The sequence below is a fragment of the Sander lucioperca genome, chromosome 13 (assembly GCF_008315115.2).
Source record: "Sander lucioperca isolate FBNREF2018 chromosome 13, SLUC_FBN_1.2, whole genome shotgun sequence".
NCBI lineage: Eukaryota > Metazoa > Chordata > Actinopteri > Perciformes > Percidae > Sander > Sander lucioperca.
Window position 1 is genome coordinate 22,650,152 of NC_050185.1, and position 27,854 is coordinate 22,678,005.

The 27,854-nt window shown below is 40.5% G+C and overlaps 1 protein-coding gene and 1 long non-coding RNA gene across 7 annotated transcripts in view; one reads left to right on the top strand and one right to left on the bottom strand.

The window, feature by feature from the left end:
* The window catches only part of gabra1 (gamma-aminobutyric acid type A receptor subunit alpha1), a 31,983-nt gene extending 21,425 nt beyond the window's left edge, over window positions 1–10,558 (top strand). For all 6 annotated transcript variants that reach the window (XM_031303597.2, XM_031303595.2, XM_031303592.2 and 3 more), the window contains 2 exons: window positions 4,912–5,114; window positions 6,439–10,558. In XM_031303597.2, coding sequence (XP_031159457.1) covers window positions 4,912–5,114; window positions 6,439–6,759 — 524 coding nt within the window. In that variant the 3' untranslated portion in view covers window positions 6,760–10,558. The remainder of the gene's footprint in view (window positions 1–4,911; window positions 5,115–6,438) is intronic.
* Window positions 10,559–13,713: 3,155 nt separating this feature from the next.
* Window positions 13,714–26,913, bottom strand: LOC116052763. The gene is made up of 3 exons (XR_004105641.2): window positions 26,901–26,913; window positions 18,857–18,861; window positions 13,714–13,849 (listed from the first exon to the last, which is right to left on the bottom strand). It is a non-coding gene; the product is annotated as an uncharacterized LOC116052763 (long non-coding RNA).
* Window positions 26,914–27,854: the final 941 nt, after the last annotated feature.

The following is a 27,854-nucleotide window of genomic DNA, read 5'->3' on the forward strand; positions in this document are numbered from 1 at the left end:
ACCTTTCCACCCTCACGTCCTCCGTATGACTTGCAGTTCAGTCAAAGCATGTCAAACGTTCTTGATTGGAAAAAAGTGTGCCAGTAAATACAGTCCAGAAACACAATTATTTTTAAATTTGTAGTCACTGGAGGTGTTCTATAAAAACTTTCTTACAGGCTATAGCATAAAACAAGTATTGTCTGTACTGTCCTTTTTCAGGTGTAGTTGTGCGTGCCAATTAACGGTTTGTAAAACAGTTTATTAACAACTTTATTGCGAGCCCTCTTGTATACCCGGCTTGTATGCATGGTTTAAGTCACACATAAAGGAATACATAGCCTATTCTTTGAGTGAGCAGGCATCCTACTTTACAATGTACTTTTGACCTCGTCCCACATTTTGATTGTCATGTTTGATTGGTTGCCTACTCAGTCACAATGTTGTCAGAGGCAAAATTCTGCCTGGAACCAGGGAGCATAGTAGAGAGAGAGAGAGAGAGAGAGAGAGAGAGAGTGAGAGAGAGAGAGAGAGCGAGAGAGATAGAGAGAGAGAGCGCGCACAGCCATTTTCCTGAAGGCTCACTCTTCCCCACAGAGATTTGAGATCTGTGGCTTGGCTGCGATCCAATGGCTGAGCAGTACATTTTACTGAATGGCTTGATATTGGTCAGATTAGCTGAAGCCTTTCACTCAAGAGTTGTCAATCAAGTGCTACAGTTTGAACCAACAGAGCAAACAGACTTTGCACCTTATGCAGAAAAATTGTTTGACCTTAAGGGACAAACAAAGTTAAGCTCAAAACGCCTAATAATTTATTTTTAGCCATGCCTGGAGCAATTTATTTTTTTATCCACAGCTTCTTAAAGGGAGTCGAGCACTAACTGTCTATTACATTGGTTACCCTGATAAACATTAAATCAAAATTATATAAGGTTTACCTTGCTGTGTCAGAAACCTATTAACCAAATGGACATTATCTGCCCCATATTCTCCAAAAATGCACATATGGACTGCCTGCCTGCGTGTAGTCATGTCCAACCTTTCCTTGCCTGAGGCAGCAGTGAAAGCCTCCCCACCTTGAAATAGTCTGTGTCACGTTGTCATTCATCACCTTAAATCTCTAATTTAGTTTCCCCCAAATTTGCTTTCTCGCACCATCTTTCTGTATAGCTTGACATTTTTTCCCCATCGCTCTGTATGTGTGTGTGTGTGTGTGTGTGTGTGTGTGTGTGTGTGTGTGTGCGTATTTGAAAGTGAGTGTGCAAACAGAGGCAAACACCTTGTTAGAAGATATGTATCATACAAATCAAGTGTCAGTGCGTGTTCACACTGAGCTAAATTGAGTGGACTCTCAAGAATTGACTTGCACCACTATTAATCCAGTTAGAACTTTCCAGATCATTGCCTTTGTTCATTAACAGCCTTCAAAGCCTCAAGTCTATTAGTAACAACATGTCAAATGGAGTCATTTAAAACCAGCTCGGGAGTCATGTTCTAATGAATCAACTTACTATTGCTCTAAATTATTCCTAAGTAGGCCTAACACTAAACAGACACAAAGGGGAACCGTTGTTCCTGGAGGTTGGGAACATATACCTGTCCACCTTGTTAGCTCAACCACGCGCACACACACACACACACACACACACACACACACACACACACACACACACACCAGTGTGTGCAAGCAACAAAGCAAACCAACACTTAACGATTCATGCAGCGTTACATGGGATGCTTTTCTTTTTCTCTTGTGGTATTAAGACATTGGAGGAGTTGGAAGACATGTTTCCATGACAACAGAACTTGTCAAAGTAAAGTATATATGATTCCAAGCCTTAGTGCGCTTTTGAGAGGAATTGTGTAATACCCAGTGGTGCTGCTTTCCTCCTCCGCCAGAAAATTAACTGATTTACTGGCAAACAAAATACCTGACAGATTGACACCACTCGGTTGCCATCCTTCCATTCACCTTCCCTTACATGCCTTCATGCCTTCATGCCTTCCTACTATACCCCCTTATTTCTCAACTTGGACATGTATTCGGGTTATCTAGTTGTTTTCCTTAACAGATATCCCTTTATTCATCTTCCTTTACTCCATCTTACCTCTGTAGCTCTTAGTACAGAAGCAAAGGATGTGAAGTGCCATGCTTTTGTGCTCCAGCACATGCTGAGGCCATCAGCACACATGATTGCTGGCAAAATCACTTTGCACTGGCTGTTCTCCAATGGAGAATGTTCTGGCACTTACCTCATAAGCAGTGACACCTTGGTGTTAGAGTTATTCTCCACTGGAAATCGCAAGATTTAAACTGTGACACCAAGATGGTGCTTCCAGTCAAATTACAGCATTATGTGATGCAAGGTATGTGTTGATTCTACAACATGTAACTAATTTGCAGCAGAAAACTAGCAGCATTTTATTCCAATGCAAGAAGTTTTCATAGCTTAGTGAAATGTTGCAGGGAAGAGGTTGTACAAAGCTTTGGACTTTGACATTGGGGTTTACGCCTTATCTCATTCTTTAAGCATTCACTTTATATTTATTATAACTAACACCACCGTTATCGGTCCAGCACCTGATTTTGTTTTTTTGTAGAGTCTGTGTGTTTTTGTTTTGTATTAGTTGAGGGAAAACAAATGACAAATGTGGTCAGCGGAAATTTGAATGTTCCTTAAATATGCAATATGCATTCTACCAAATTGTTATTTAGCTAATACAAATTAGCTGCATATTAACATAATTCTGGGTTGAGATGGAAGGTATGAAAATCTGGTATGAATACATGACTAAGCATCATTCAATATTTTTCATATCTCTTGCTGCCATGCATTCCTATAACAATATATCAACAAACCATTCAATGCCCTACTTAGCAGTGGGTGCAGTACAGAGCATGGCCATGTGTGGATTTTGTAACATTACATAAATGTATTAATACACTTACTGTAGCATAAAAATGGCTTTCATGCATAAAATCTCAGTTTTGCTCATGTAAAGTGCAAATATCCCAGGGGTGATGATGAGGCATGTGTTACTCTTGATTATTCCTGTATTTCCTTTATAATCTAAATAAACAAAATATCTATCTGGGAAATTTGATAAAAGAATTTGCAATGAAAAGCTCAGAAACAAATTTAGAAAATAAATTAGATCAGAATAAATAACTCCGACCTACTTCTTCGTTATGCCCTTTGGACCCATAATGAATACCAGAAATGTATGACCACGCACTCTGTGTACCTACTATGCCGATCCAGTAAATCCATCAGAGGTGTCTTGTTCAGTTATGGCTAATGACCAATCATTTATTTGGCTCTGACTAATGAGAACATAACAATCAGCCTTTATGCTTCATGTCACAGCACCAACTCAGTAATGCCAAAAGCATGTGCTAAGAGAGTGGGAGGATGAGGAGTCAGTGATTCATCACTCAACACTTCATCATAACCAAGGAGGAAGAAGGAGAAAAATTCATAATTCTAAAGTAAAATTTCAGGAGACGTGATAACTCAGTACCAGCTGCTTTTGCAGCTTGTAGGTGGTTGACACAATAACGGGAACACTGTACAATATTATGCAATCCAAAACAAACACTAACTTTCTCTTAGACTGTGTAAGAAAGGAGTTGATTGAACTTAAGTTATTTTTTGACGCTATATTTGGTGATTTTGTAGAGCAAATATTCTAGTATCAACTGGTGTAAACCATTTTTTTTCATTTCCCATTCACCAACCTGTTATTGGTGAACCCTGTATTTCATGTATTGGGGAACAGTCTCTAGAGCCGCGTGGAGGCAATCCCAGACAGCTTTTCTTTCAGTATATGAGTACAGACCCTTTAATATTACAAATGTCTTCATAACTGTCTTATAACTCATATTAAATTAAGGACCGATTAACAGTATTTTGCAGCTTTATTAGATGTCTTCTATTTTTATTTCTGCATTTTGGAGTCAACATGAAGCAACTGCATGTAGTATAGATTAGTAGAGAGAGTGGATGGAAATGTCTTCGGATCTTTTAAACATGGAAGTGTGTACGTGGAGGTATCATTTGCACGTGTGTTTTTACATAAACACCTCTCTCCACATGTGTGGGAGGGTCCTCTCTGCATATTTTATAATTCCTGTACAAGCCAGCTGTTCTTCAGCTCCCTTCATAGCCCAGGCTGAATTTGTGGATTGTTTGCTGCTTGGGCTGATGTTATCTGGCGTGTAAACATCTGCAGTAGCCTGTTCTGCTATGAGCACCGCATCATCAGATATCCTCTGACCCAGTTCCTCTCAGTCTCTCAGCCGTGGCTCATCTTAGCTTTTAATAGCTGATGTCGAAGTTTAGCGATTTGCTTTTCCAAGGTTGTCATGTCCTCCTTAATATGAGGTACTTTTGTTAAAAACATGCTGTATTAATTTATGCTTTTTTTTCATTGCTTCATTACGGCTTGTGCATTGGTGTGGGGGTCAGGTTTATAAACAAAGCCTATTTCGCCTGGTATTAATCAGCAGCAGTATCTCTAAGGCCAACTGCATCTTCCAGCTGCATCCGTGGAAATCTTTACCTCTCTGAGTCTATTAAAAGCACAAGCTGCAAGACTGTATCAGCTGCTCACATAGATTAATGTAAATGAACTGCTTGCTCATTTGATTTAAGAAAAAGAACATCTTGCCCTGCAAAGTCCCTATATGATGGTGCTTTAAGATTGCTCAATTTGAGCAAATATAGTCCATATATAATCTACTGGTTTCTGCATGATGTTGGATTATATCAACCATAAATTTACACTCATGCCACTTCTGGAAAAGTCTTATTTATGAAATTAATTTTCTTCTCATACATGTATGGTACACAAATGAGCAATCATAACAACTGAATTGTCTCACATTTGATCATATTTCACATATCCATCTTGTCTCGTCTCCCTGCAGGAGTGACCACTGTCCTGACCATGACCACACTCAGTATCAGCGCCAGGAACTCTCTCCCTAAAGTGGCCTATGCCACAGCTATGGACTGGTTCATTGCTGTCTGCTATGCCTTCGTCTTCTCAGCCCTCATTGAGTTTGCCACAGTCAACTACTTCACCAAGAGGGGTTATGCCTGGGATGGAAAAAGTGTGGTGCCAGAGAAGGTATTTGAAGCATTTGTTTATATTACTTATACTCCTAACGGATCTGCATAAAAATAGAGATAATAGACAGAAGCTTTGACAGTATGGTTTGTTAGGCAATGATTTGGCACATAACTGCATTTATTATCCCCATTCCTCAGTTACAATGTCCTTGTTTTTACCAAAACTAAATTCAAAAAGTGCCTTCTGGCAAAATGAGAGCAAATCTAGGAGACGAAGAAAAAAACATCATCAGACCCAGTACACCAAGTACACCAGTACACCAAGTATATAATTCTAGAAATCAGGGCTGTAGTCAAGTCCACTTTTTTGTCGAGTCCAAGACCAGGACTAGTTGAGACCAAGTCAAGACCAGGTCCAAAGAGCTTCAAGTCCAAGTCAAGACCGAGTCCAAAAAAGTTTGAGTCCAAGTCAAGACCGAGTCCAAATGAGAGACAGTCAAGTTTGTAGAAAGAATGTATTTATATTATTTATTTAAAATATAAAATGGAAATGTTCCCATTCATGAACTTATTACTTGTCCTGAATAATTCATCGCTGACATTGTGTCTGTGGCCAAAAAGAAAATGATTGATACCTGATGACTGAGGTATATAATGCAGCCAGGTGTATACCAGGCGACCAATCTCGATGCCTGTTCTAGATGGATTTTGAATTAAACTAATACCTGTTCTCTGAACTAGCACGCTTCATCAATGGTTTTGTTTTGAAGGAGGAAGGTACTTTAGAATAAAAGCATATAGTACTGGACTCGGTCGAGTCCAACTACAATATTTGGCGAGTCCAATGGCCGAGTCTGAGACAAGTCCGGACTCAAGTACTACAGCCCTGCTAGAAATGATATGGACTTCCGTTTCAAAGAGTCATTCATTTTTGCACGAGGACAGTCGGCACATACAGTAACTGTTGAGGGAGCCAGGCCAGAAACATGTAGTTGTTGTCGCCAGCTCATCTTATAGAAAATGCAATTTGAGTAACATGACATGAACATTAATAGTTTAGTGTTCATCTTGTGCTTTCTGCTCCACTTGTCTCTGTGTGGCAGTTAGCAGCATTGTACTCTGTAATCTCCAGCTGTTTTTGACGGGAAAAAAAAAGAGAATAGAGCCTGATATTCATTTTTAGATTGCTGAGTTAAATGCTTCTACATGGAAATATGTAGATGTGAGCAATTATTATTTCTTAACTTATGTAATATCCATATTTTTAATAAATACTCACCAGTCTGCTGAAGGAGTAATTGTGCCAATATATAAAATGCTTTCTTCTGCTTTAAAGAATCTTAACTATATCCTTTTTACTTTTCCCCAACAAACAAAATCAGCAAAAGAAGAAGAAGGAGTCCCTCCTCAAGAAGAACAACACTACAGCCTACCCAGCTGCCACTGCTACAGCCTTCGCTCCCAATATTGCCAGGGACCCTGGATTGGCCACTATTGCCAAAAGCGCCCCACCACCCCCAACTGAGCCCAAGGAGGAGCCAAAGCCCAAGCCTCCAGAGGCCAAGAAGACCTTTAACAGTGTGAGCAAGATAGACAGGATTGCCAGAATAGCCTTCCCTCTGCTCTTTGGAACCTTTAACTTGGTCTACTGGGCGACCTACTTGAATAAGAAGCCCAAATTGCAGGGGATGAATCCACACTAATCCGTGTTTCATTCCTTTACAATTATACCTGTATTCTTTTTCATTTTCTTTCTTATTTCTTCAAAAACAGGTGTTTATTTTTATTTTCAGACAAACATGGTGTCCATGCTGGTTTGAATTCCCAGTTGTTACATTGCTTCTATGTTTACCTAAAGTTTGAAGATTTTGAAAAAAAACAAAATAGAGGGAAAAAAAGACAGATAATGATACAGACTTTTGAAAGGGTGTGGTCTCGGGTGATGCTACTAAGAAAATGCTACTATAACTATATAGCCAAGAGAATGCTATTCTACAACTGCACATAGCCCACACTTGTTAAGGGGCTTTGGTTTGTTTTCTTATTTTTTTAATTTGTACTATTTTATTTAAACATGGAATCACAGAACAGTAAAAAAGGCACTTGTGTATATGCATGGGCAGGGCATCTTTTAATTTAGGTTTATTTATTGAAAATACAGATTAACATTGACTGATAGCTTAGTTTATTTGATATCAGCAGCAAAAATGCTACGCTCATTCTCTGTCAAAATACCGTCAATTCTCTGTAGATGTTTTATGAGATTAATTATGTCATTCTTCAAAATATGTTAGGGTTTCTGCAATAGCAATAAAACATGTCTCAGTGGACACACCATTTATTTAGGGGTAAAAAAATACAAAAATTCAATCATCTCTGTGCTCAGCATTGAAACTATTAATTTCCTTTCACAGCATTGTAAATATTATCAAGTGTTAGAGATGTCAATATTATGTTTAGGCTTTGCAAAGTGTAACTAAAGGGTATGTTTATTGAATACATGGAAAAGTAAACTTTTTTTAATTTAATTTATTTTTCGTTTCTGTTCATGACACTTTCTTCAAAAAGAGTATATACTGGTCTAATTCACGCTTAAGTGACTGTTTCTTGCAGAGTTCGCGTTCCATTCAAAGCTGCTTTCACACTGAAGTAAAATATTATTCAACTGTGTGTTTGTGTACACACTGACGGCAACAACAGCAACAACAACATCAAAGGTGTAATCTGAGATTGGCTAGTTATGAGAATGTAAAAAATCTTCTCGAAACGTGGAGTGCATTTGACATTTAGAATTAAAACACATTATTTACTTCTTTGTTTGTTTTATTTATGGTTGGGCCTTATTTGCCGAAACGCCATTTATAGCAAAGTGCAGTTGGCATCGCTTAAAGACGGGTGGGGCACATTGAGAAGGAGGAGAAGTGCCTTTTTCATAACCAGAGTTAAAGCTGTGATGGCTACTGCTTTGTTGATTGATGGCGCGTCTATATTTTCCATCCCACTGTGTCCCCTGACCCTGTTTGTCATAGTCCCCATCTCCTTTCAGTTGAAAATTGAGACATAACACTCAGAAAGTACCAGCTACACTGCCTTCAGTATCACATGCCCGTTTGGACTCATTTGTTGCTGCTTGTTGGTGAGCAACAGCGAGAGACAGGGACAGAGACAGAAAGAGACAAAGAGAGAAAGGAGATGTTCAGTTGAAGTGGCACTGTAATCTTGCTTTAGCCGGCGCTGTGTTTCGCACAGAGGACTTGTCTTGTAGTTCCACGATAGTGATGAAGATGAATATATTTTTGTAGCATGATGTCAATTCCTCTTCCGAGAAAAACCAACAGAAACTAACGCAAATGTGAAAAGAATGCTTTCGTTTTTGTCTTGAACATTGCTTGCTCGTTTTTTCTTTTAACTTATATATATATTAAAAAAAAAAACATTTAAAGGACATGCTTCTTCTCTGATGTGGCACGTTTAGGTTTCTGAACAGTCCATTTTAAATTATGTTTATGTAGCAATATTAATTAGCAAGGGCTTTTCTTAGGACCTGAACCTGACACTCAGTCTGGGGTGATATCCATTGTAGCTTTACATTTAACCCCTCTCTACTTGTAGTTTCATCGATATACATGGAAATCTAGAAATTATTTAGATTTGGTCAAAGATGGCAGGCATCGCATTCTGTGTTCATCTTGGGTTCTGAAGCCTTTGGCTCCCACTCTAACCTTCTTTCACAAAATCTCCACATTTCTTGTCGGGAAGTGGGTGTGCTTTGTATTGCATTACGGGTTATGGGTGTGCTTTTTTGAATATGTTTTACAGAGCACTGAACAGGTTAAAAAGCATGTAAGAACCCTGCAGAATTCTGTGTTTGTGCGCTGGGGTGAAGAGATCACGCTATCACCAGAGGGCAATGAAAAGAGATCAGTGGTTGTTGCTATTGTTATTATTTGCATTATCATTATGACCCATGTTGAACCTATCCCCTAATGGCAGACATCTTTCAGGCATACGCAAGCGGTCTACTGTTAACAGCCACTTAACCTACAAGCAGAGGGTCAAGGAACTGCAAAGTTCAGGGTGAAGAGTTGTATAAAGATATTTGAATTCTAAACTATTGTATGTATGTTTATTATCATGAAGAAAAAATATATATACATATGTAAAATACATAATGCATACAGTATTTGATTATATTAATGAAGATATTAGCTAAGATGATGATGAATATTGTTTGTATTATCAACCTATTGTTATGCATTTTGCACATTTAGAAGAACAATACATTACGTTTATGTAGTCAGCTTCGTGCTATGCAAGGACAGCTTTGAACCACATCATTGACCTTCTCTCCCTGACCATTGTGTTTCAGATTTACAAGCTATTATAAAGAAAAAAGAACTAAAAGAAGCTTAGCTTTTATATCAGCTGTGCACCCGCTAGCTTTTTTTTTCTTTCAACCATGGCTATAACAGGGTGACATCAAAGAAAACAGTGGATTATCTCTTTTGTTTGCGCTTTGGATTTGTCGGTGGTTGAAGGGAAAATGGCTTTCATTGTTGATTGCACTTTTTCTCCAGAGACATGCAATAAAGTGATTGAACTGAAAAAAGACAGGAGCAAAACTGTAACAAGATCAATGTATTAATAATATTTCTGTTCATTTCTTAAGCCTGTTTGTCATTACAAAAATGGAGGCAGGTGAAAATGTTACTTTGCTAAAAGGATTGTTATGTTTATGTTTTGCTTTCCAAAGTTCAATGATATTACAGGGAGCGCCAGAGAGTTTTGACTTTGACAGAGTAAAAGTGAATTTTGTAAACTTTTCTGTTCGGAAAACCTTTGCTAAGCCCCTATCTTGTACTGCAAGCAGGATTAAACAAATGCTATAGACCATTTTTAAATATTTTTGAGCCAGGTCTGGTTTTGCTACATTTAATGCTCCAGAAAGAGAATGTGAAATATGAGGCACAGTGCAATCATGAGCTTCCAACTTTTACCTTCACATTCATATGCAGAGCATTCATGTAAATATCACATGTGTAGGCACATCAGTCATGTACTTCATTATGTTTGATGCAAGGTCCATTGCAGTTCTCAGCAGCACTTGCTTTTCAACATTGAGTCTTTGGTTATTCCTAGATACCTACTGGAGTTTTTTCTTGTATTTTTATCAAGCAAAATATGTTCTGATTTTCACTGAAATGTAAAAAAAAAACTACTTTTCTAAAGCACAAAAGTTGATTAAGGTAAGATAAATTAGAGTGAGACTGTATACATATGGACATCGACAAACACACACTTTCAAAACGCACACAAACACAAATACCCGCATACAGTACACAGGAATGTGTCGGTGGTCCAGTGATACTGACAAAGGGTTCTGATGGATGTAGATTAAATGGTGAACCTTCTGTAAATGTTTTCTTTTGTTTCTTTTGGTTATGATATGGCCCTGTAGAATCTGATTCTCTGCATTAGTCTTTAAATAAAAAGAAAACAAATGAAAGTCGTGGCCTATATCTCTGTCCTTGTGCTCTGTCATGTCCTACCAAAGTCTGGAGTTCCCCTTTCACACACGTAGGACACAACAGGAGATTGTCCGTGTCAGATGTGTTCTCACTTACTGGAAACACTGTTTGGTTTTGGCGGAAACGGATTAAACCGCATCGTGAAGCTAGTTCGTAATTTGGTCATTAACAACCGATTCTCACACCATTCCTTGAATTTTTCTGATAATTTTGGCTTCTGCCCTTAACTACAGAAGAATCTTGTCGTCTCTCCAGTTAGACATTTTCATCGCTGCCTTCGAGCAAATCACCCTTCTTCTTCACCCTCGGATGTTTGTTCACGCCGACAGAAACGTCATCACCCACTCGCTTGCTGTTAATAATTACACTTTGGGCTCATTTGGAGATTACACAGACTTTGTACTAGGGAGCTAGCAGGGTAAAGACCGATTCAGACATATGTATTCTCATATAAAGCTCCACCGGGTAATGTCTAGATACTTTCAGGTGCGCATCTCTGTCGAAGCATAAATTATAAGTTTTTGTGCACTGTTTACATCACAGGTAGTAAAAGTATGAATAATGTGGCACGTTTTTAAAGATGTGTCAATTTAATAATGGGTGTCACTTTACACAGTTTGCAATATGTAATGTGTGTACATTTCAATAAGAGCTTTGCAGGAAACATTTCACTGGATAGATGATGGAATATAAAAAAAATAATAATCAGGCCTTTTTAACACATAACAACATATGGTATATGCATAAGTCAATAGCTGCATTTACACAAAACAGCAGAGCCATTTGAGATATTAGGAACATTCAGAGGGCCCAGAACCCAAAAATATGGCAGAGCAGGGTTTATAGTATTAGGACTCAAATTAGCAGCAGCTCTGACATGAAGCCTTATATTCCAACAGTAAACGATGAGTACCTTAGAGTAGCTGATAAGTCAGACTGCAAAGGGATGATGCAAGTGTTTTATCCAAATTTAACATACATTCTGGTTGTCCTTTGTTGTTGTTGTTGTTTTCTGGCTCTATGGATGGAAATAACATTGTCCTTGTCGTCCTAGTTGACTGGCTGGGCGGTATGTCAACTTTTTAAGGTATATCGATGTATTTTCAAAGATTCAAGATATGCGAAGAAACAATAGGCCTACCGTTTATATCAATACAGTTTGATGTTGTGTTACATAACCTATTTCTTCCGTAAAGCTGTGCCTGTGTTTGCATTGCTCCTCTCTCACACTCTCAGGGCAACCCTGCCCCCACTTGCTCACATGCTCTCCTGCAACATGGAGGGAGACACATCGCAGGCATTGCTGACATTTGCCTATACTTTTAATTGTTATTTGCACAGCTGTATATTTTGTTAAGCAGGAGAGGAAACCTGTATTTGTACCAGTGTTTCCACTAGTAATGTTCTGTTGGCAGCTGCCACGGCAACAGAACTGGATGTTACTTTAGTTCTATGAGTAAGAACGAGTGAGATGGCACCTAGACGCAGGCGAGAGGTGTGACCAGATTATCATAGTTCGTAAGGATGCAGCGCAGTGACAACACAGACATTTCATACACAAGACGTATTTAACGCCGATGACCTGCCGAAGCACATGCAACTCGAGCTGGACCCGCTCATAATGAGCCTTGTGAGTATAGAAACTCAGTCTGCAGTGTAGTTCATACACTTCATGGATAAACCAGAAAATTGTACAGAAACAGTCAGTTTTATGATCAAAGAAAGTTTTTGTATCATACACTTCAGTCTAGTGCACACTCCCACTCTCCTCTATGAGCTCTCTCTCTCTCTTCTCTTTCAATCAGTTTGTTGTTGTTGAAAATCAACTGGATCATTCTGGATCAGGTCTGTTTTTATTTAATATGTGCTATTTATTTAATTATATTTATTTACATGTGTTGCAGCTGCATGTTTTCAAACAGGAAACCCTGTCTTTGCATTTTATCACAGTCTGTTTTAATAAAAGTGGTTGTGACATCTACATGTGGCTTTGACTTAAAACTAAACATTTAGCTCACATTGCAGAAAATAATGAGATATATATTGTCTATCGCCATTCAGCCAAAAACACAGAGATATGATTTTTGGTCCTATTGCCCACTAAAAGCACCGCTGTGCAAAAGTACAGCCTCACAAAGCCATTAGTGTGGCTGTAGTTTTGTTTGAATTTTGCCCAATGGACACTGGATTTTACGGAGCCCCCCTGGTCCCACTTTGTCAAAAAAAATTAATTATAACTATCTCGTGGCCTCACGACACTATCTCGTGGCCTCAAGATAGTAACTCGTGGCCTCAAGATAGTATCTCGTGGCCTCAAGACACTATCTCGTGGCCTCAAGATAGTAACTTGTGGCCTCAAGATAGTATCTCGTGGCCTCAAGATAGTATCTCGTGGCCTCAAGATAGCTATCTCGTGGCCTCAAGATAGTAACTCGTGGCCTCAAGATAAGTGTATATAAAAGGAGAATGCACAATGGAGCAGCTTTTCTCCCCAAAAATGTGAAACACTTCAATAATTAATGAACCAGTCTGCACACTCCACTATAGGCTAACTTAAAATCAGAATCAGAAATACTTTATTGATCTTTATTGATGCTATTGATAACCCGGGGGACAATTCTTGTGTCACAGTTGATGTGCACATCAAGACATTTAAAGGAATATAAATAATAATAGAAGTTGGTAAATAAACAAGTATATACATGTAAAAAGTATAAATATAGGCTATAAAATATGAAGAAGAATTATATAGGACTATGGATATGCAGCCTACAAGATTTCTTCTGGTGTCAAGCGCCCGGCCCCACCGGGCGTGACCCGCTCCGGGGACAGTGGCAGGTGGGGAGTTTGACTGGGGCGGTACACCTGTCAAACGGTAACGCAGGTGTCCTAAGGCGAGCTCAGGGAGGACCTTCCCTGGTCCAAAAACTTGGAAGAAAATCCCACCGAAGCACCCTTCGATTTACCCCAGGGAAGGTGCACCATAAGCGGGCAGAGGTCTGCTGCTTCCCCCTACCCTTCTCCGGTCCAAAAACTTGGAAGAAAATCCCACCGAAGCACCCTTTAATTTACCCCAGGGAAGGTGCACCATAAGCGGGCAGAGGTCTGACACTTCCCCCTAGCTGGTTCCCTCCAAAGTTTCCCTCAGGATAGCTGGCGCTCAGAGTCTAGCAGTTTTATCTGGTAAAGCGAATGATTAGAGGTCTTGGGGCCAAAACGATCTCAACCTATTCTCAAACTTTAAATGGGTAAGAAGCCCGGCTCACTCTCCCAGCCACCTTCTGCACGATTTCGGAAACCCAGTTTTTGAAAACATAGGCCTCCAGAGAACTGCAACGAGGAGTCTTGGGGCAGTGAGACCGACCTCTGGAGACCACGGCCGGACACTTTTGACAGCTTTTACCGTAACGCAGCTGCGGTTCTCCAACACTTTCCACTGACTGATTTGCAAACGTGACCCACCATCGGAGGGCCCCCGCCGGCCGGCTTAATGCCGGTGTTCGGCGAGATAGTATCTTGAGGCCACGAGATAGTATCTTGAGGCCACGAGATAGCTATCTTGAGGCCACGAGTTACTATCTTGAGGCCACGAGATAGTATCTTGAGGCCACGAGATAGCTATCTTGAGGCCACGAGATAGTATCTTGAGGCCACGAGATAGCTATCTTGAGGCCACGAGATAGTATCTTGAGGCCACGAGATAGTTATAATTAATTTTTTTGACAAAGTGGGACCAGGGGGGCTCCGTAGGGTTTGATATACTGCACATAGAGCCCTTGTTTACGATACTTATGATCAAAAAGTTCAACTCTCTTCACTTTTATTTCCTAACCCTACACCCCTAACTTGTCTGACCATCCAACATGTTTTCCAACATGAGGGTGCATAGTGTATTTTACTATAAATCAAAATCAAAAAAATCAGTGGCTTTCTCTTGATCTGTTTTTATTCTCCTACCTTAGCACCCCCTACAAAATTGAAAAAATTGAGCCCCTGCAGTACGTTTAATGTAGACTAACGAAACGTGGTACACATAGTATGTAACATGTCAAGACATACAAAAAGCTCATTGGAGCCATACCCCTAACGCAACAGGAAGTCCGTCATTTTGAATTGAAAGTTCGAAATTAGTGTGTTTTTGGCCATTTCCACATGTCGTACTTTAACAAACTTCTCCTAGAGATTTGATCCAATCGACTTCAAATTTGGTCTGTACCATCTTAAGATAAGAGTTTAAAGATGAAAAGTTATTAAAAGATTGAGTTTTCGTCATAGAGCCTGGCTGTGGGTGTAACTTGAGTGTACATTGACCAATTGGCTCGAAACGTTTCAGGAGTCCAACCCTGAGGACATCTACAGGCCGATATTGACTCAAAGTTATAGCGCCCCCTAGTGGCAACAGGAAGTAGGCCTAAAAGTCAAGGTGCTATACTTTAGATAGATACTTTATAGATACTTTATTTGTCATTCTCACAACACGGGAGGATGAGGAGAACGAAATAAGAACTCAAGTCTCGGTGCACTTCGGGGGTACTGGCGGGCGCCGCTCCTCGCGGCCGTGCATTTGCGTGGCACTCAGACACTGCAAATCATCACCAATGAAAAGGGAACTCTGCAGAGTTCAATGATACTTCACACAATAGTGTACAAGAAACGGGTCATTAGTTATTAAAGGGGGCATGGCTTAAGCATATGGGGCGGGGCAAACATCACCAATTAAAAAGGAACTCTTTGCTGAGTCTACCTTAAACGGTTCACAAGTTATGAAAATGGGCGTGGCTAGAGTATAGGGGGCGGCTCAATATCACATGTAGACCACATATTCTAAGTTTCATGTAAATCAGAATAACTTTTGTTCCTCTTTCGACAGCCACCTACAGGAAGTTGGTCCTCTATAACTTGCACAAGTTTTTGTCATGACCATACACCGAGTCTATACACAAGTTTTCGGACTCACGGCCCAGGAGGAGTTAGACAAAGTAGGTTTCCCATGTATCGCGATGTGGCTAATTAATTAAAGATTATTAAAAATAAACAGCACCACCTAATGGCCGATTCACTCAAACTTTTGCATGGATGCTCAACCCCCTATGAGGAATAACTGTCAAGTTTCGTGATCATCGGAATAACTGTGGTCAAGATACGCAACTTCCTGTTTCAACAGCCACCTACAGGAAGTTGGTCCCCCCTAACTTTCGCATATTTTCAACTGTCAAAATTCTTTTGATAAGTGTTTGACATGAGGGTCCATAGATAGTACCTGCAAAGTTTGGTGAAGATCGGAATCACCGTCTAGGAGGAGTTCGAAAGAATGTAAAACACATGAAAAATGAATAAATTAAAAATGGCCACCTTCTGATTGGGGCGGAGCTAATGAAGGTAAATTGGAATTATGTCCGCAATGATTAGAGAAATATGTGTAGTAAATCTGGTGAATACTGGAGCAACTATGTCCAAGTTAAGGCTTTCCACGCATTATGGAGCCCGCTTACAGATATGGGCCAAATCGCTGTGGGCGCTAATTTTTGTGAGTTTTCATATATATTGAGGCTGTCAAAAATGTGCCCAAGTGCTAAAACCAATTAGGGGGCACTATAGAGCAACCATACCACTCTCAAGTCTAAATGTGAACTCAGATCAAAGAATTTCCTATTCTGCACATGGCTGCACAACTTCGAGAGTTTTCGTGCATCCTAAAGTCCTAAAACACCAGTTCGTAAAATGAAAAATTTTGCACGAAAACCAAGATGGCCGACTTCCTGTTAGGTGGAAAAGTTTAAAAAAAATGCTCCATGGACTTCAAGATGAGACCTATGTAAAATTTGGTATATTAACTTCTCATTTTTTTCAGAATTCCGAAGCTCGTTAGGGGGCGCTATGGAGCCCACTGGCAACGCTCAAGTCCAATCACTACAGAACTTTGTAGTTTTTGCCATGTCTGACACGTGTACATTTTTGTGAGTTTTCCAGCATGCTAAACCCCTCAAAAATGCGAGTGACGTGGTGGAATAATAATAATCCTTACAAAAACAATAGGTTCCTTCGCACTTTTCGTGCTCGGGCCCTAAATAAAATTATTACATTACATGTCATTTAGCTGACGCTTTTATCCAAAGCGACTTACAATTGCTATATATCAGAGGTTGCACGCTTCTGGAGCAACTAGGGGTTAAGTGTCTTGCTCAGGGACACATAGGTTGATGTATCACAGTGGGAATCGAACCCAGATCTCCCACACCAAAGGCACGTGTCATATCCACTGCGCCATCACCAGTTAAAATAATTAACAAAGACAGTTTCAGAATAGCAGCAAGTAAAGTAAAGTGCAGTGCTATTTCTTGAGATGACTCAAAGGCATGACAGTGTGGAGGAGTTTATCAGTCTGACCGCATCCGGGTAGAAGCTGTTCTTCAGCCTGGTGGTCCTTGCCTGGATGCAACGCAGCCTTCTGCCTGAGGGGAGGTGGGAAAACAGCCCGTGTACAGGGTGGGTGGAGTCTCTCATGATACAGGTCACTCTGCCTCTGCATCGGCTTGTGTAAATGTCTGAGAGGGCTGGTAGGTCGCATCCAATGGTTCGTTGTGCAGACCTTACCACCCTCTGCAGCATCTCCTCTGCCACTGTGCAGCTGCCCTACCACACAGTGATGTAGGAGGACAGGGTGCTCTCCACCACGCACCTGTTCATATCCAGCCTTGCCTTCTTCAGCTTCCTCAGGAAATAAAGGCGTTGATGTGGTCAAGGTGTTGTGGCGCCAGGTGAGGGTGTTGGAGATATGTATTCCGAGGTATCTCTGAGGTAACAAACTCCTCCTAGAGATTTCATCCGATCGACTTCAAATTCATTTTGTGCCATCTCAAGACCTCAACGATGAAAAGTTATTAAAAGCTTGAGTTTTCGTCCAACGGTGTGGGCGTGGCGGCCATTTTGAGCATTTATCGATGAAGGAAGAAGTTGTTGTAACTTTAGTATACATTGTCATATCTGCCCGAAATTTCTCACAATTGACAAGGGTCCAGGCCTGAGGACATCTGTAGGCCAAAATTGACTTTTGGTCATAGTGCCCCCCCGCTGGCAACAGGAAATCCGCCTTATATGACAAACATCATCCGATTTACATGAAACTTATAATGTGTGGTCTACATGTGATACTGAGCCGGCTTCTATACTTTAACCATGCCCATGTACACAGGCCGCGCCCCCTTTTATGGCTTTTGAACCATTTAAGGTAGAGTCTTGTGTGAGGTATCACTGAACTCAGCAGAGAGTTCCATTTTCATTGGTCATGGTTTGGCCCACCCCCTATGCTCTGCCCCCTATGCGTTAACCACGCCCCCTTTCACAGCTAAAGAACTGTATGACCTAGAGTGTTGTGTGAGATATCATTGAACTCAGCAGAGTTCCCTTTTCATTGGTGACGATTAGCAGTGTCTGAGTGCCGCGCAAATGCACGGCCGCAAGGAGTGGCGTCCGCCAATAACCCCAACGTGCAAGGAGGTGCGAGGGCCCGTCCATGATGTCCTAGAATCCCATCTTTTTGTTTTACGTGATTTTCTTTTGACACAAATTTAATGAGCATTGTTGGAAGGAGCCTGAGATCTAAGATTTCCATTGCCAACAACTGCTCTCTGTAATTACACATTTGACAATCAACAACTTGAAACAAAATTTTCTTTAACCCCCTAAACTTATAACCAAAGACTTCTACTCAATACAAAGCATTGATAAAAGCAAAGGTAGAACATGTTAAAGCTTTATTATTATTATTATTATTATTATTATTTATATTACTGACAGTAAAGTAGCTGTATTAGTTGTAATCAGTGTGAGTTACAGTGATTGGCTGATGTCTTCAAGCCTCCAAAAATGGCAGTCCAACAATCTGTCAACTGACATCTGTATTTTGTTCCTCACTCTCCTTGTCATGCCACCCCTGCTCTCCCCAACTTCTCCCACCCCGCCATGAGATTTCAGGTGCAGGGGAACGTGTGCTTCTTCCTTAAAAGCATGTGAGACTGTTATGTAATAGAGTTGCTTCTTGCTGGCAGAAGAGCAGAGAGAAGAGGCTTTTTCTCTTTCTGTCTGTGTGTCTGGTGTCTCCCCATCCTTCTCTATCTCTGACTGTCACTTTGTTTACCTTTTGCATGGCAGGAATTGTACTCCAATTGTTTCTGCCTCAAATGCATATACTGTGTTTTTCTCTTGATCTGCATTTTAGACACACATTTGAATTTCACAAAAGCATTGTGTGGCTGGCTATTGTCACAAGTACAAACCCTCCTTTCCCTTTTAAGAAAAGACAGTCCTTGTCGCCTGGTTTCCCTGGGAACTCCATTTAAAGCCGCATTGAACAGTCTGTTCATGAATCATGTTTTTGCAGGAATTAATGAAAATTCAACCAATCCCTTCATTATACATAAGAGCTTGTAGCTATGTCAAAATAAAGGCAAATCATAAAAATGCTTAACAGTTATCACCCTTCTTAACACAACATAATCCAACTCAGAACCACTGTGCATTGACTCTCAGTGGCTATTGGGATATAGTGTGACTGTGGTGGTGAATCAAAGCTGAACCCTCTTCGGATGGGATAACACCAGCTTTGACGCCATAGCCAGGGGGGTAAAGAGTGGAAGCAATGTTCCCTATCATTACTCCCTACCACCCTACTTCCGGCACCCTTGCTCGGACCACACCCATCTTCGAACTCTGCCTTAATTTTGTCTTCAACTACACCTGTAAAGTTTTGTGACTGAATCTTGCACGGCTGTGACGCTATCTGGGTGACAATATCTATACAGACTAGGGCTGTCAAACGATACAGTTTTTCTTAATCACGATTAATCGCTGAATTTCTATAGTTAATCGCGATTAATCGCATGTTTTATCACATGATTCAAATTCTATTATTTTGCATTTCAGAACAGTTTCTAAGTGCATATTAACAATGGAAAGCAATTCTTACCAGTGTATCTTGATTGGGAATCAAATGAATGCAAAGAAAGTTACTTTATGAACTTGACTTTAAGATTTGTATTTATTATTTATTTATTTATTTATTTACTATAAACAAAAGAAAAATGTGTGAATCTAGTCACACATTTGAATCTAGAGTCAATATAGTGTGCAGTAACTCCTAAATAATTTTGATTACTCACTGACGTCCAGTGATCACCGGTTAATGAGACAGCGTTTGCACTTTGCAGCAGTTCCAGTTGGGCTGCGTTCTCCGTGTCGTACAGGCTGTGTGTGCGTGGGGCTGCTGTCCCCCTCGACGGCAATGTATAAGACGGGTCAGAACATGCCAACCATAGTACGTCTTTAAGACCCGAGTCTTCTACGATGCTGACGGGTCTGCAGTTAGTTGCCACCCATTTCGCAAGAGCTGTAGTCATTTTTTGGGGATTTGGTTTCATCCACAGGTCGGCAACTAGCACTCTCCAGGGTGGTGCTTTGCCTGAGCCCGCTAGCATCAACCTGAGTCACGTTAACTGTACTATGCTTAGCTCGTAGGTGGTAGCTCAAGCTTGACATGCTTTGGTGATATTTTAATTCGGCTTTACACAATGTGCATATGGCTTTCGACTTGTCTACTGAGCTGTCTGGAGAATTGTGTTGCTGCTGTCTTTCTCCATCATGCCTGCAGTAGTGATGTGTTACGAGGAAGTATGGCAGCTTGATGATAAGTAAAGGTGCGGCAAAGGGTCAAAATAGTAGCCTGTTAGGAACGAAGCGAAGCCAAGTGAAGTGTAAAATAAATGAATAAATGGCGGCATGCCATGCGATTAACGTGTTAATGCTGACAGCCATAATATAGACTAAATTAAAGTACTCAAATCCTCTTCTGTGGGAGTTCCCGCTACAGTAGGTGTCTCCTTTTTAAGAACCACCTTACAGTGAGTATTTACGGCCAAAATTACGTTGACATTCTTAACTGAATTTAGTTAATGAAGAGAGGAAACATAGTGCTTCATTTAGCTTATTACTGCTCTCAGAGTATTTGACCATAGATACCAAAGGGGAACGAGGAGTCACTCTGTCTTTCTCACACACACCCAAAGTACCTTTTGCCACAGCAGATTCTCCAGCCTCTAAATTCTTAAGCAGTAGGCACAACACGGACTCACATCTCTTGAGATTACTATTAGTTCTCGCCCTTCTTGGTCAATTTTTTGTCCCTTTGCTTCGGTGTCGCTGCCATTACCTGCTGTCTCTCTTTCCCCAATTATCTTTTGGAAGACTCCACAGATTACTTGGCCAGGTATCAGGATCTGTGATTTCCTTTTGTCCTTCATTGAAATGAATAAATGAATGTGTTAACAGCTAGGGAAATGCAATTGGAGTAAAAGATAATTACTTTACCCACACCTTTAAACCCACTGAAAGTATATGCTACTGTTATAAAGTTTTGTGCCCAAGAGACAGCATTGCGTTTATGTTTACCATTATTCTCCATTTGAACATGGCCGCAAACTGTTTATGTACAATAGAATCTCCCTATACCCTATTAAATCTTTTTTTCCCAGTTAGTTGTTTTATAAAAATTCAATTCAGTCATTTATTTTCCCTCAACAGGGCTTAAGGAGTCATTTTTGAATTGACCTCTTCAAGGCTGCCATTGTGAATTCCATCCATTGTCTCTTCCTAAATAGAAACTAATCCCTCTTTCACACAAATGAGTAGGGCTTGGACCTTGGTCAGTGTTCAACCCTTCTTTTAGAAATTCAAACCAAGCCAGTCAACATGGGTATATCCCTAAGGGCTATTTCACAAAACCTAGATAGCATATTAAGCCAGCATTTTTCCAGTTATCCTGGATGACTTAAGCCTTGACTCGGTTTTCACGAAAGCAGAAGCACCTAAGTATATATATATATATATATATATATATATATATATATATATATATATATATATATATATATATATTCTCCATTTTAGCATCAGTAAATCTGTGATCGACCTCGCAGTCTGTTAAGGAAAGCCGTGAACGCGCATAATTACTTCAGCCTGGCTCGACCTAGTCGCACCTCCTCAGCCTGGCTTGCCCGGCGTGAAACGCACCAAGCCAGGATGCAGAGATTAGACTAGGTCAAGCCTCGCTTTATCAGTTATCCTGGATTCATAAATTCTACTTTTGTGACACAGCCCACAGGTCCTGACAATTCAGGTACGACCTGGGTCACAAGCAGGGAGCAATGCATAACAATTACCTTGCTAGAAATGGGAGGGGCAGTTTACACGTCATATTCAGTGAACAGCTAACATCATATACTCCAGTTCAGCTATATACCTCAAGAACTAATGTTTTGTAGCTACTTGAATTATTCATTGTACAGTAGAGAAAAATAAATACAATTATTATTATTTTATGTTTCTTTGGCAGTGAATACATTCTAAAGTACAAATAAATAACCATGAAACACTTATCAGATCATTTTGTGCAGACTGATTTCTCCTCTGCATTTCATTGCAGCAACTGGACAAGGAAGTAGGCTGTAAGTAGGAAAAATCTATGTTGTTGTTGTGTTTTCAAAGTGTGCGGCGACCTATGACGACTGTGCCACCTCTCATTTCGAACCAATCACATTATTTGTCCCGCCTTGGCTGTTAGCGACCCTTGTCTTGTGCAATTCACATTGAAATCGACCCTTGTCCTACCCTGAGGTTAACCCATTCAAACACACCGTCAACCTTGGTTCAACCCTGGTTGAGCCCTGGGTGTGAGAGGGGTATAATATAGATTTAAATGCCTGGTCTATAACAGCAAAATGTTAGGAGGTAATGTGAGGTAGTATTATGACACAAAGTGCCAACCTTTTTATGATGACTCAGTGAGACAGGCTGGTATAAGCAGGTAGCCTCAGCAGTTTTCTGTCCTTTACAGAGATTGATGTAACAAAGTAAATTAACTCAAGTACTGTACTTAAAGGGATATTACATCGTTGAAAAGATGAATATATCTTTAAATTGGGTCACTTATGTAGTAGAAATGTGAATTATTTTTAGAAATTGGTGGCTTCTAGGCCGAGAAAAGCCCGAAAATGTGTTTTTGGCTCATGTGATTTAAAGACACCAAATCCCAGAATGCACTTGCTTCGCTGCTTTAGCATCTACTCTCAAGCCACGCCTACCATTTACAGACAGACAGACAGTGAGACAGTCAACTCAACTCAAGTGTGTTTTATTGTCATTTCAACCATATACACGAAACAACGTTTCACCGTGGCTCTAGTGTTGTTACACATTTAAAATATATAAAAACGACATTATATAAAAACGACATACGAAACAGGCTACATTTAGTGCACACACATTATATGCTCCGTAAAGTTCAGCTAACACATACTAGCATTAGCGCTTGGTGGGCTGTAAACACCGAGTATAAACACAGCTGTAAATTTACATGGAATGTAGAATGGTCGGCATTTAACAGTCACAAACTCCACCAGCAAATAGCAGTTAGTTAGATACAAGCACCCCATTTCTGCACCAGGCAGTCCGTGTTAACACAGGCCACCTCCACTAGTCTTAACCAGCGACAGAGCAGCAGCTTTCCACCAGCATTCATTACACGTTCCCCGCTGATGATGTCCCTTTACCGGCCAGAGGCATTGAGCAACACCGTTGGTCTCGATAGCAGGCGGGCGAAGTTCTCGTAGTGTGTCAAGTATTCCGTCTGTAATAAAGTGTCCTGCATATTCTCCGATCTGTACCAATGTATCCCGGTGGTACACATGTGTGGTAGTTTGAATGCACTTAATTGTTTTAAAAGTTTTCTGCTGAGAAAGTTTCAATATGCTTCTCAAAAGTTTAGCGAAGATTCAAGATGGCTGACGCTCATTTTGCTTCGGCAATACCTCGGAGAAAGACGACAGTCCAACCCCCTATGGGCGGGTTGAAAACATGCGGAAGTAGCTCCTACTACTGGCTGTAGTCCATTGCCTCTGGGCAAAAATGCCTCAGATGACAGAAAACAATGATTTTTGCGTCATCAGAGGCTTTTTTCCAGACCCACAATACAGAGATCTCTCGTCTCAGGGGGACATGAAGGAGGTAAGCACGGTCATTCGAAAATACTACCGTGTTTCTACTGATACAAAGCTTAATGCTAAATCGGTGAAGTATCCCTTTAAGTACAATTATGAGGTATTTCATAGACTCCAATGTTATGCTACATGTACTTCTACATCAAGTACAATTTACTGTATACATAACAGTGTATATACTTTAACAGTTTGAGAATTCTGTAGGACTACTACTTTTTACACTGTGGTATTACTACTGTTACCTTAAACAGCAATACGTAATAAATTTGTTTCTTTGTTTTTTGGCCACTTGGGGGCAGCCAAAAAAGCTAAAAAAACAACAACATTAACATACGTTCACCTTATAATGTTGTGGTGGCAAACATGTCACCACATCCAGCAGACACAGGGCAACATCAGCAATTATTTGGAGTCAGTTTTTCCGTCTACCCAATGCAACCCCAATATTTACTCTGCTTTCAGTTCTGTTTTGGTTCTTTAGTGCCTAAATGATCCACTACCAGCTATGATGGCCAGGTCGCAGGCAGGGGTTTCATCAAACCCTTTTCACTAAAAACATCTGGCTACTGAGGATGGAATTTGGATTGATGAGAGCGGTAAGAGTCACCCAGAACAGTAAAGTTAGGGGTCGTAAAATCTAAACAATTACGTAAATTACAAGCAGAGTTGATCATTCTCTGTGGGTTTGTCACTATAAGTGACTCCTTTGACATTACTAGTCACTTGATCCAAATAAAAATATGGTTTAGTGAATATTTAAGCAAATGGTCTGAAAACTTCTTATAATTCTTCATCTAAATACTAGGACATATGGTAACCAAATAAAAACATATTTGCATTGTTGCAGTGAGCACAATTTACCATCACAGGAATGGCCAACTTTTAGCTGGTGTTAAAAAAACAAAAAACTCTATGACTAAAGAAAGTGGAAGCGAAGTCATCACATCCATGTTTTCTGTCCATGACATTCAACCCCAAACTGAACTCAAAACTGTGCTTTGTTCATTTCAACCTCATTGGACAACGCCAGTTTCCCTAAGGGGCTCTGTCGCACTGCATTAGATTTACACAAATTACTAAGACACAAAGCAGCCCCTTGTAACGACAGTATCAACCGCAAATGTTCTTAGATGCAAATACCACAAAAAAATAAGTCCCTCTTGGGGGATGTTACCATTTGGAGCCATAATGTTGCAGAGAACACAGAAAATGACTTGCTAAACGTGTCCAGGCCAGCTCGTCGAAGCAGAGCGACGCAGACTTTAGCCCGCGAGCTGTTCTTTTGCAATAAGGATAATGTTAGTCATACAACATGACATTTGCAGAGCCACCACAGTGACAGGTTTATCTAAACGAGCTAGTCGTTAAGTCTTGTTTGAAGGCTGCAGAATACTGGGCATCAGCTAATGATGGTGGAAGCAGCCGTAGGCAGGACTTGTCAGTCCAGAGGAAAAACTGGGTGATGGTAGGGGTGAGAATGGGACATATTTTCGAGGCCATCATGATATCATCAGCATATTGTCTTTCCTCCCAGAGCTCTCATTAGACACAAACATTTTCTTTTGTTTTCTCCCTTTCTGTCATTCACATTTAAATTTAGCTTCAAGGATGAGAGCAATGTTTACCTTGTCTCCACATTTGTTTTCTCACTCCCCGTCTTTCTTATTGTTTTAAAGTTGACACCCAGGGTCAGCATGACCACTCAACCATTGCTCTCTTATTCAACCATCCCATCAGTTCTGACAGTAGTTGATGTTTTGTTGCTCTGCTCTGCAGAAGAAGTGAACTTGTAGCAAGACTGAAATGAGGTATGGCAGACAGAGAGCAAGTAACTAAAGGTGAATTGAGAGAATAGGAGAAAAGGAGCTGGATGGAAAGGGGCTGGGAGGATGGGAGGAGGGGAAGGTGCACAAGGGAAAAAAACAACGGTAATTTCAGACTACAGTGAAGTAGAAGAAGTTAGGGATTGTGGAATGTAGTGATATGGGAGAAGGCGGTAGAGAGAAAAAGGAGAAAAATATGACAATGAGTAAAGAGAGGGGCACAGAAAAGCCCAGAAACAATCAGGGGCTTGAGAACAGAGAGCATGGATGTAGGAGAGCATCTAACCACTTGTATAGTATGATACCACTGTAAAGTACATGAAAGTAAAACACTCAAAGAAACTATTTTTAAAGGGGTGATTGAGTGATTATATAGGGTATTTTACACTGTTCCTTAAGGTCTCCTAATAGGGTATGTAACATTGGTTGGGCTGAAAATTGCCCAAATGCTATTTTATTAGGCCCTTAACTACCATGTGAATATGGCTCTATTTGGAACAAGAGCTTTTCTTCCAAATATGGTATGCTCATGAATATTTAGATGAGCTGCGCGCTGATTGGTTTGAGCGAACCCCATGGAAACACATTGGAGACGAAACAGCAGGTCTCATATTTCAGACACTGCAAAGTTATACATTGTTGTCGGACTATTTCGTTATTAAATTCACTTCTGAGACTTTTTTAAGCGAGAAATCAACTATATAAAGCTCAAATATGGGCCGTTTTACGAAAATTGATGGCTAATTGCAAATTTAGTAAGACGTGTCGGACTTTAGGAGCTCCACGCAGTCTGACGAGAAAGCGGCAACCTCCATACCCAGTTAAAGTCACCGGTTCTCGGTTACTGGACGACCGGGGCTCGGGTCTCGGGGCTCCGCGGAGCTCCGGAGCTGCAAGCTAGGCTAGCTATGTGTCCCATTTAATCCTATGGGGAAAGATCGTTGCTACACTTTCGGCATAATTTTCGTATATTTACAGTTTGAATTTCGTCACGCCACTTACATAACATGTACCCCAATGTCTTATAAAGCTAACTATGGTGTCCGATTTCCATTTAATGCATTTTTGTGAACATTAGGGATTTCGTTAGCTGCTACTGTCCCTCCAATCCTATGTTTACAGATCGCGGCTAGTTAGCTTCACTTTCGGCATCATTTTCGTGTATTTACAGTTTGAATTTCATCACGCCACTTACGTAACATGTACCCCAATGTCTTATAAAGCTAACTATGGTGTCCGATTTCAATTTAATGCATTTTTGTGAACATTAGGGATTTCGTTAGCTGCTACTGTCCCTTCAATCCTATGAATCGCGGCTAGCTGCAGGCCCTGGAGCTCCATCAGGGCCTCGGCATTTTGTAGTCCAGTAACCCAGAAACGGTGACTTTGCGCGGGTATGGAGCGTCGCGGGCTTCCCTTCGTGACGGAGATCCAGCTAGCTCACAGCGAGCCGGGGTCTATAAGGTAGGACACGCCGGGCGGCGAGGCAGCACTGGCCGCTGTCACGTAGCCTGCTGAACTCCTGATGAACTGCGACACACAGTCGGACAAAATTTGCAATTAGCTATCAATTCTCGTAAAACGGCCCATATTTGACCTCTACATAGTTGATTTCTCGCATAAAAAAGTCTCAGAAGTGAATTTAGTAATGCAAGAGCAGGCGAACAATGTAAAAAGTGTCTGAGATTTGTGCGACCTAGATTTAGAAGACTAACTGACCTCAGATCAGTTAGTGGCCTATGTAAATGTTTGGGCGTGACAAAGATAGAGACTAGAGCCAAATGAGGAGGAGCCACCGAGTTGACGTCAACTAGGCGGCTCGTTGAGATTTGCCCATTTTCAGAGGCAGTTTCAAATTGTGAGATTTGCAGAGGAAAGAGGTGTCAGTGGGATTTTGAGGTTCTATGTATGTCCTAGTTACCCACTAAACTGTCATTATTCAACAATGACAAGGTAAAATCGGTTTTGCATTCAATCACCCCTTTAAAATATATTGTAATTATTCTTAAAGGTTGATTATACTCTGTGCTATACTTTAATCAGCTTGCCCTTTTGACTATTCTCTTTCCCTTTCATCTCACCTTCCTTCATAGATTTCCCTCAACCTGCTCTTCTCATCCCCTTTTTTTCCATTATTTAGATGTTTAAATTAACACATCTGCCTTTTTCAGATCACAAACTACACCCTCCACTACCTCTAAATATGTATGCCAGACTTTAGTAAGGCAAAAGCTGCTTTGTCATCTGCAAATTGCTTTCCTTTTTCATGGAATACATATTCAGTTTTGTTTGTAGGGTTGCCTTATACAGTATAATGCCAGTTATGTAACATAATTAAAAGTTGCTGTTTTACCATCATTGGATTACATTTGTGTGCTCTCTTGACTTGCCAGCCAAG